This window comes from Sinocyclocheilus grahami, unplaced genomic scaffold (genome assembly GCF_001515645.1).
Source record: "Sinocyclocheilus grahami isolate Dianchi unplaced genomic scaffold, SAMN03320097.WGS_v1.1 scaffold460.1, whole genome shotgun sequence".
Classification (NCBI taxonomy): domain Eukaryota; kingdom Metazoa; phylum Chordata; class Actinopteri; order Cypriniformes; family Cyprinidae; genus Sinocyclocheilus; species Sinocyclocheilus grahami.
The window spans coordinates 211,159-221,988 of NW_015505639.1; the positions used below are offsets into that span (position 1 = coordinate 211,159).

The window sequence follows — 10,830 nt, forward strand, 5'->3', positions numbered from 1 at the left end:
AAAAAAAAAAACTTTTTTTTTTCACAAGTGCGTCCCAGTTTTGTGTGCAGTGTTTGCTGATCGGGTTGTCCATTGCACTGTTATTCTAGTATTATTGCTATACCACCTTACTATTTATTAGAATTTCATTTGTATTTATATATTTTTCATTTTAATTAAAGCTTTAATTTAGTTTGTTGTCTTGACTAAGGTCTATTTAGTTTTTATAAACCTTTATTTAATTTTTTTCTTCATTTAGTACTTAAACTAAATGAAAATGAGGAATTTTGCCTTTGCAACTAATTGAAAAGTTTTTTTTATATCTCTCTAATACGTTTTTTAATATTCTATCTCATTTAATTGATTTAAATTAACACTAAATGTAATTTTTATTTATGTATTTTACATTCAAATTTTAGTTAATGTTTTAGTAATTTTGTTGCAGTGTTTTTGTTGTTGTTTTGATGAAATATGCACTCTAAAAAATGCTGGGTTAAATACAACCCAGTGCTGGGTAAAATAGGGACAAACCCAGCAATTGGGTTGTTTTGACCCAGCGGTTGGGTTACTACCAGAAGGTTGGGTTAAACATTTAACCCAACCGCTGGGTCAAAACAACCCAATTGCTGGGTTTGTCCCTATTTTACCCAGCACTGGGTTGTATTTAACCCAGCATTTTTTAGAGTGTGTCTTTTTAGTTTTTAATAGTTTTTATTAAATTTTTTATTTCTTCATTTAGTACTTAAACTTAATGCAATTTCTTTCTTTTTTTTTGACTTTGCAACTATTTGGAAATAAACGCAAATGAATATTTCTCTAATATGTTTTTAATATTCTATTGTATTAAATTAACATTAAATTGATTATTTTTATTTATAAAATGTAACATTGAATTTATTTCAATTAACATAAATATATTTTAGTGTTTTTAGTTTTAGTTGACGATAATAACACTGGTCCGTGGGATTTCCTGACGTTGAGACTAACCTGCCAATGACGTTAAAAGTATTTTTGACATTAAAAATGTATCTCTTCACCCTTAAGCTCAAGTGTCCTGAGCATTAAAACAAGACATTAGATATACATTTCATCAGAACAAAACAGTTCGTTTTATCTAGTGTGGTGTCACTTTCCAAAGTCTGTCCGGAGGGAATGAGGTTGAGTCTTTTGTCCAGATGGAGCACCGACAGCCAAATGCTCACATCGCCTCAGAGTCTGGCTCAGAGAGATGTCCCACTTTACATGAGCGATTTTCATCCAAGTATGGATGATTTTTCATTTGAACTGTTCCAGAGTCTGTCCTTCACTTTTTGTGTCTGCCTTAATATTCTAAACATGAAAATAAAGGCATACTGTTCATTCAGTGTTGATCTTGACTGATGTAGCTGCTGATCTGATAAACAGCATCTAATAGATTGTGCTCAATAGTAATTGTGCTGAAATGATCTGATGGAGATAAGTGTGGGTGAAGAGCAGAGCAGACGTCACACTGTATTAAAAGCATACAGCATTGCTGTATATGATTACACAAGAATCACAAACATGTTTGGTATGACAGCATCAGTTCATTCTGCCTTTCAGAAAGCGTCAGAAAGCACAGTCGTATCTTATTATGGCAAATGAAGGCCATTGAGCTGATAAAACCAGAACATGAAGAGCTCATCTGCCATGACATTGATTTTGAGTAAAAGAATATTGAAAAATACTTTGCACTTGTTTATTTTACATCTTAATTCACCTCTTTTGATGAACCTAAATAGTATTTTGTATTTATTGACTGATTTATTTATTTGTTTGTTTGTTTTCAAGACGTAAACGGAAAAAAAAAACTCGGTGTATGATTCATTTTGAAACAATTTTCACTCAAACATTGCGAGTAAATTTCATAATTGCAAAGAAACTGCATGTAACACATTAAAGTAAGCATGACATTTTGAAGTAGAAACAATGGAATAGTATTTTCTTGTAAATGTTGTTGTTTTAGGATCATTGGGATAACATTATAGTTTTTATTAATATTTTGAATCAGGTTTTCTTTTTATATTTACAGTTTTGTTGTGTTTTTGTTTTTATATCTATGTTGATATAGTTTTTTAATCAGTTTTAGTTTGAGTTATTTTAGTACATTAAGTTAAACTAAATTTTAAATGAGAAATGTTGCCTTGGCAACTAGATAAAATTAAAAGTTTTATATTTTAATTGTATTCAAGGTAAAGTGTGACCTGGACATGCTTTGAGAGTAAACTCAACAGGAAGTGAGGTCATTGAATGTGGATTTGGCAGGATATAACAGCCTCTGCTCTTGCCCTTTTATGTTAGAGAATCAATTATGATTCAGTCGAGTGCGAGTGTATTCCAGCAAACTTTAGCATGTGATTTCTCATGTCAGTTTGTGAAAGCAGCAATGAGTAACATCAGAATAATATTCATCTGAGTGACTCAATCTTCAGATACCACATGGTATTGAATAAAACGCTGCTAATTGTGAGGGACTCCGAAGGGCTCGGGACACCTAAACTGCATTCAGTTATCAGGTTCAGTGACTGTGCGTATAGATATTGATATTGACTGAAACAAAAGCATTTCCAAGTCACGTTTCCCTTTAAATATAATGAAAAAAAAAAAATATATATATGAGTAGAATCACACAATTAAAAACAAAATCACAATGAAATGAAATAGTAATAGTCCTAAAATGGGCTTTGTTTTTTTAAAAGCAAAATATAAATGCTTACCTCATTTTTTTTAAAGATTAGGCACATTTTTTAATTAAAAAAAGAGAAAAGAATAACAAGAATAAAAAAATGCAACCATAAATACTTAAGTTAAATTTAAATAGTTAAATATTTATGGTGTAGTGTTTGTTATCCTGCCCAGTGTTTTTTAATTTTTGTAGTATTATTGAGATACAATACTATTATAGTTTTTATTAATATTTTGAATCAGTTTTTCCTTTTTATTTTTTTTTTGTAATTTTGTTGTTTTTCAGATTTTTTTCTTTATATAAGTTGAATTTTTTTTTTCAGTTTAACTTTAGTTATAAGTAATAACCCTGATTCTGCCTTTCCCCCCTTATTTTAATTTGTTTAATTTGTTTTATCCCCCCCTCCCATGTATTTATTTTTTAAGTATTTATGGTAGTATTTGTTATTCTGCCTTTGTTTTGTACATGATCACACTATATACTAAAATGTGCATCACAATGCAATATAATCTTAATGACCCTAAAATAGAACTTAAAAAAAAAAAAAAGAAGAAGAATACAAAGTATAATTTCTTACCTTTTACTGTATTTTTGGGATGAAATATGGCTTGGGCTCATTCTGTACAGGTTTTGTGAGATTCACCCTGTTTTATTTTACTCGGATAACAATCTACTTGTCAGTCAATGAAAGCAAACCTGACAGTTTTTCCTGTCCATAAAATACGCTCAGAATTCCAGCACAGGCGCCTCTGGCCAATAGTAATATAATAGCATCCTGTATTGTTATGCAAACCAAGAGTATATTTGAATCAATACGTGCGTTTCTATATTTAGCAGCACTGCAGGCCAGATTGTCGCCAGCGAGAGTTGAGCAAATCATCGCAGTCACTTACAAGCGGCTCCATTATTGAATATTGTAGCAGGTTTGTGAGTTTTCTGTGGATGGAGAGTCAATAGAGTGCGGTTTGCTCTGCTGAACTAACAGATATTTGATCATGTAGTCTCAATGGATTTTCAGAAGCGGAGTCTGAGCTCGCTGGTGACGTCTTCTGCAAGCTGATTTCAAGGGTTCCTGGTGCCTGTCTTCATATTGCTTTAGCCCGACTCCCCGTCACAGACCACCTCCATCCCCTGTTGCCATGGCGCTGGTGAAGCTCCCGCCACCATACGCAGGTTTTCATAGATGAACCGTTTGTGTGAGAGCTGCTTTCATTATTCAGACAGCCTTGGCACACACTTGCAATTATAATAAATATTATATCATAGTCATATAATAGGGAAACTATATCGAAAAAATAGCAACTGCACTGCATCGCAGTTGCACGCATGCAGGGACCTTCACATGTTCAGAAAATGCGCACATTTGCATTGTTTGGTTTCTCGTCAATGTCATTTCTGCATGTTTTGATTTCAAAGTTAGTAGGCTAAATGCGAGTTGAGTTGGAAATGACCTTGTGGCCTTGTGAATATTAAAGGAGACGTGTTTCTTGTCCTGTGTTAGTGTTTTAGGTCAAAGCTCTGAACAAATGACATCCTGGATGTCTTTATATAATCGCGTTCACAGAAGTGTGTCAGCGAGGGCTGGGGATTGTAGCCCATCCAAAATGTCTAGAAAGGAAGAGAAGTATACTATAGCAATAATGAAAATTGATTAATTTTGTGAAACTATAATTGGTTGTTTTGTGCCAATTTATCCTTATAGAAAGTGTTTGTTTAATCACAGATGTGGATTTTTTAAAAGGCCAATAATGTGCAGATTTAAAAGAGAAATAATGTGTAATATATGTTTTATAAAATATATCTCTTTCTTCCAGGCAGTTTGTGTGTGTATTTTTCAGTAATTATTTCTGCAAGTTGCATCGTTACGCCAGTAGGTGGCGCCGCAGTTCTTTATAAGTGAATAATTTAATGATTCAATCAACCGATTTGTTCAAAACACTGATTTAGTCAGTGAATCATTCATTTCCTGTGTTAGTGTTTTAGGTCAAAGCTCTGAACAAATGACATCCTGGATGTCTTTATATAATCGCGTTCACAGAAGTGTGTCAGCGAGGGCTGGGGATTGTAGCCCATCCAAAATGTCTAGAAAGGAAGAGAAGTATACTATAGCAATAATGAAAATTGATTAATTTTGTGAAACTATAATTGGTTGTTTTGTGCCAATTTATCCTTATAGAAAGTGTTTGTTTAATCACAGATGTGGATTTTTTAAAAGGCCAATAATGTGCAGATTTAAAAGAGAAATAATATGTGTAATATATGTTTTATAAAATATATCTCTTTCTTCCAGGCAGTTTGTGTGTGTATTTTTCAGTAATTCTTTCTGCAAGTTGCATCGTTACGCCAGTAGGTGGCGCCGCAGTTCTTTATAAGTGAATAATTTAATGATTCAATCAACCGATTTGTTCAAAACACTGATTTAGTCAGTGAATCATTCATTTAAGTGATTTGTTAAACCATTTAGATTCATGCAGGCACAAAAGAAACTTATGAGGGAGTCATTGAATTGTTCACTCAACTGACTCGCTGGACCATCCCGAAACAAAACACCACTACAGTGATTTTCTCAGACACACTGTTGTATTTGTTTTGAACTCTTTTCGCTGATGGAACAACAACAGACAAAGCTACTGGTGATATTGTGCCAAGGATGTAGAATTTAGTAGATACACTTGGGACATGTCCCTACCAATGTCCAGTGACTACTAAATTGTCCCTAGGAATAATTTTGATCAAACAATTCAATATATGTGTATGTTAACGCTGTTGTTGTAATCTCGGCCAAATCTCAAATAGCTCATACCATTGATATTACCTGAGAAATGCACAAAGGAATCCGACAAATGTGGTTTAGTTTTTAGAGTATGATAGAGTCACATTACAGGGCACCGTCACATGTCAAGTTGACAAATGTTAGAAGTTGTTTGTGGAGTACATGAGGACATTCAGGCTTTACCATCATAAAAATGATATTCTATTTTTACCCTCCAATCATTGCTGTGTTGCATAAATGAGTATAAAGAGCAAATGCCTCTTTGTTTTTTTTCCAGCTCAGTTGTAGCTTGGTCGTGCCAGCAGAATGCCGTCAGCTTTGGTTTCTGCTGCAGCTGTCAGAAAGCATATCCATCAGCATGTCCATTACACACTGCAGACGCAAATAATGCGGCGCTCTGGCCCTGCATCATTTCCTTACCAGGGTATTTTAACGAGAGCCTTGCGGTTAATTCTTTGATCTGGATCTGCGTGTGGGAATTAGTCACTATGTTTTAAGTCTGTTTAATTATTTATTCTTGATTTTCCGTCATTGTTTTCTCTGTCAACGTTTCCCGTGCTGTTACCTCGTGTGATGTCTGAATGGCTTTTGTGATATTTAACATCATATTGATTCAGTTCAACAGAATGAAATTGTTTTTGTGAGCTGTGGCATAAAATCTGCCCCTCCCTCTTTCAGGAAACGGATCTATTGGACATCACCTACATCAAAGATGCAAGAACGGGGAAATGCACCAAAACGCCAAAGGTAGGACTGCTGTATTCAATGCACCCAACCAGACGAATGCATCCAGGCCCAAACAATATGCCAACCAATACTGGTTCCAACATATTTTAAAGCAAGAAAAGGAAAGTTCATCCACACTCATGAATCTTATGTAGTTGGTGATATTGTGCCAAGGATGTAGAATTTAGTAGATACACTTGGGACATGTCCCTACCAATGTCCAGTGACTACTAAATTGTCCCTAGGAATAATTTTGATCAAACAATTCAATATATGTGTATGTTAACGCTGTTGTTGTAATCTCGGCCAAATCTCAAATAGGTCATACCATTGATATTACCTGAGAAATGCACAAAGGAATCCGACAAATGTGGTTTAGTTTTTAGAGTATGATAGAGTCACATTACAGGGCACCGTCACATGTCAAGTTGACAAATGTTAGAAGTTGTTTGTGGAGTACATGAGGACATTCAGGCTTTACCATCATAAAAATGATATTCTATTTTTACCCTCCAATCATTGCTGTGTTGCATAAATGAGTATAAAGAGCAAATGCCTCTTTGTTTTTTTTCCAGCTCAGTTGTAGCTTGGTCGTGCCAGCAGAATGCCGTCAGCTTTGGTTTCTGCTGCAGCTGTCAGAAAGCATATCCATCAGCATGTCCATTACACACTGCAGACGCAAATAATGCGGCGCTCTGGCCCTGCATCATTTCCTTACCAGGGTATTTTAACGAGAGCCTTGCGGTTAATTCTTTGATCTGGATCTGCGTGTGGGAATTAGTCACTATGTTTTAAGTCTGTTTAATTATTTATTCTTGATTTTCCGTCATTGTTTTCTCTGTCAACGTTTCCCGTGCTGTTACCTCGTGTGATGTCTGAATGGCTTTTGTGATATTTAACATCATATTGATTCAGTTCAACAGAATGAAATTGTTTTTGTGAGCTGTGGCATAAAATCTGCCCCTCCCTCTTTCAGGAAACGGATCTATTGGACATCACCTACATCAAAGATGCAAGAACGGGGAAATGCACCAAAACGCCAAAGGTAGGACTGCTGTATTCAATGCACCCAACCAGACGAATGCATCCAGGCCCAAACAATATGCCAACCAATACTGGTTCCAACATATTTTAAAGCAAGAAAAGGAAAGTTCATCCACACTCATGAATCTTATGTAGTCAAGTCAAGCAATCCACCTCATTTTTAACGTTAAGAACGGACGCGTAACGCCATTTTGTAACATGACTGTGCGAAGTTTCCAGTTAAGTTTAGCGGTATGCCTACCAAAGATCGTTATGCTGCTTGATATCACATACTGGTATGTATTGTATTGTCATAATTATAAACACTGGAGTGTACCGTTTACTGCAAATTTTTGTTCTTCTAGGTAGCATTTGAATAATGTTTGGCTAACGTTCTGCCAAGGTTCTATCAAAGTTATGAACACACGTTCTTTCAGTATCATGAATAGAACATTAGTTCAATTGGAAAAACGTTATACATTGCTCATGGAATGTTGTTTTGTTCGTCTGACATTTTTTAAATGTTATTACTTGTTTCGGAATGTTCAGAGAACATTCAAAAGTAACATTTCCATAAAGTTTGAAAATGGTCAAACGGAATGTTCCCTTATAGACCAATTAGGAGTAGACGTCACAGTTACGTCACTTGCAGCTGCGCGCGCATTGTGGTGGTATAAAAACACTGGGAACAAGTGGAGGGAAACGGGTGAAATCCATGGAATAATAGAAAAAATTGATTGTTGTGCCTTTGGATGTCAGAATCGGAATGCAAATAATTTGTATATAATACTGTCGTCAAAGATGTCATTTGAAGCTAAAAGCAAACGTTTAAATGGACAGAGTATGAATGAAACCTGCTATGATTACCCTACATTTAAAGCATACATTTGATTTAAACAATAGGTCTATATAATATTCATATAGGGGACATATTGTATTAGCCCTACAGTTGAAATACATGCATGAAATACTATTTAAACCTATAACATTTAACTATTTTATTTCACAATTCTGACTTTTTTTCTTGCAAATGCAAGTTTATATCTCCTAGTTCGGACTTTATAACTTGATTCAACTCAACAATTGCAAGTTTGTCAATTCTGAGGAAGAAAAGCCGGAAGTGTGGGATTATAAACTAAAAAGAAAGAATGGCGAATTGATTTTTCTTACCAGAATTATGAGCTATAATCTCGGAATTGCAAGAAAAAAGTCAGAATTTGGAAATATAAACTCAAAATTAAATTTGTTATTCTTTTATTCCATGGCTTGAATAGACTGCTATGTTAAAACTGTCATTTTCTGCCACCAGATAGGCCACAAAAAACCGTCATCACTGTTTGCAAACACTGAAATTGGTCTATAGCGTTCGAAAAACCAAGAAAAAAAAAGTTTTTTAAACATTAAAAACACTGGACGTATTGAATGTTCCGAGAAATAACATGTTCATAACTTAATGGGAATGTTAGCAGAATGTTCTTAGAACATATTTTTGTTAGTTAGGTCGCCTTTATCTTTTAATCCTTCAAAAATCAAATATTTTAGTGTTTTGGTTCATCTTAGAGATGGTTGGTCTGTCTTATAACTCACTGAGGAGATTTTTGAGATGCCTGTGGAGTAAATGAATGAGAAAAATACTGGGAAAGATGGGCGTCACTGTTAGAGATGGTGGTCTATCCGTTCTCCTTCATTGGCTTGCATCCATTTATAAGCATGTCCTTGTGTAAAGGAGGTTTTAGCTATTACTACGGCAGTGTGCTCTGTTTCCCAGGCCCTATATAGGTTAATAGCTCTTGTGGGTGATAAGCATCTCTCTATGAGGGTAATGGTCTGTGCAATCTGGTGTGGAATGGCCGCAGACAGACATCACGCTATATCTGGACTGCTGTGGTCTAAATATGGAGCCCGTGGGCTGCGGGTCTCCCAGGTGAACTCTTTCCTGACGCTCATGGACGTTATTTGTGTCTGTGAAATGAGAGAATGACACTGGTGCCAAATGAAATGCACAAACGCAGTGAAGAGTCGTGTCGTGTTACGCCACAGCGGATGTTAGCAGCACGTCTGTTTTAGTATTGAGTTTATTCTGCGAATTCATTGATTTCTATGTGACTGGTGCATCACACGGATGTGGAGGAAAAAGGCTTTGTGAAAGTGGTTGATCATGAAATCAAAATGTAATCTTTTGCATCCGGTGGTCTATGGTTTCCAGTTTCAGTTACTTGTATTTTATGTTCATAGATACTTAGGTTTTATTCCAAAATTAAAACAAGGAAATATGAAAATATTGTAATTTTCATAAATACTTTATAATATAAAAATAATAAAGAATTTATTTTATATTGTTTTTTAATAAAGAAAACAGGCTTGTTTTATAATATTATTATTTCTTTTTTAAAGCACATTTACTGAACCTGTTGTTTCCTGTTCAACAGTTTAAAAAAAAAAAGTAAAAATAAGAAATAATTAGATATAATAATTAGAAATAATTTAAAAAGATAAAAACAAAGAAGTCATTTAAATTTGTTTTATTATTATTATTTATTCAACTTTTAAAAATAAAATAAAGCATGTTTGTTGGAATTTTTGTCATTTTTAGCAGTAATTTTCAAGCACTTTTACTTTACCTGTTGTTTGCTGTTCAACACACACCGTTTAAAAAAAGCAAAGGAAAAAGGCAAGGGTTTGTGAAAGTGGTTGATCATGCAACCAAAATTTAACAATATATTAACTTTTGCATCCATTATAGGTGGTCTAGATGTAGTTTCCAGTTCCAGTTACTGGTATTTTATACTCATAGATCCTTGATTATCCCAAAATTGAAAGAAAGCAATAAGAAAATTTTATATAAAAAATACATTTATATAAAACTGCATTTTAACATTCACTTTCAAGTGCATTTACTTCACCTGTTGTTTGCCGTTGCTGGTTAGTCTGATTATCAGTCTAAATGTGTTATTATTTGTTGATTTCTCTTCATAATCTTGTACAGTGGTGGTCAGAGTGAATCCTGCAGTCTCTCTCTCTCTCTGCACTGTGATATAAAGCATCTTCTCGGAGCGAGTGTGCTCTGACTCAGTGTCATGATTGAGAGTGATTCTGGGAAACGCAGTGTACTGGTGTCAAAGCAACTGAATAAATCTTGTAGCGGTGCGTTATGAAGGCATCCACGAGCCACAACAAACCGTCCATCCACCCTTGGATGTAGAGGTCGAAGCCATTTCCACAGACACTGTATGAGTGAGAGAGAGTGAGACATGATGATTCTGATGATCGATTGAGCAACTCAGCACACAATAAAACGTCATGCATGAAGCTGCTGGAGAAATGCTGCTCTCACCGGCTGCTGTTTTGGATAAATAATTGGTTGTTTGTGGCAGGGCTGAGTGATATTGAATGTTTGCTCAATCTATTATTTAGTTAAAGTTATAAAAATTAACCAATATTGTGAATCACCACCATCATGATTTATATAGGCCTTTTTGTTTTGTTTGGGTGCTTTTTTAATGCATATATGGTGGTAATTTCAGGACAAATATACTGTAAATATCAAGCTATATATATATATATATATATATATATATATACATATATATATATATATAAAAAAATATATATAAAAAATTTTTTA

General features: G+C 34.5%; 1 protein-coding gene and 1 long non-coding RNA gene across 2 annotated transcripts in view; both read left to right on the top strand.

The window, feature by feature from the left end:
- Positions 1 to 6,293, top strand: part of LOC107552866 (1-phosphatidylinositol 4,5-bisphosphate phosphodiesterase beta-1-like) — a 19,729-nt gene extending 13,436 nt beyond the window's left edge. Inside the window, exon 3 of the mRNA XM_016234904.1 lies at positions 6,135 to 6,293. Within this exon, the coding sequence (XP_016090390.1) occupies positions 6,135 to 6,293 (159 nt within the window). The remainder of the gene's footprint in view (positions 1 to 6,134) is intronic.
- An 863-nt stretch (positions 6,294 to 7,156) lies between these two features.
- Positions 7,157 to 10,830, top strand: part of LOC107552897 (uncharacterized) — a 39,863-nt gene continuing 36,189 nt past the window's right edge. Inside the window, exon 1 of the long non-coding RNA XR_001604910.1 lies at positions 7,157 to 7,227. This is a non-coding gene — a long non-coding RNA (uncharacterized lncRNA). The remainder of the gene's footprint in view (positions 7,228 to 10,830) is intronic.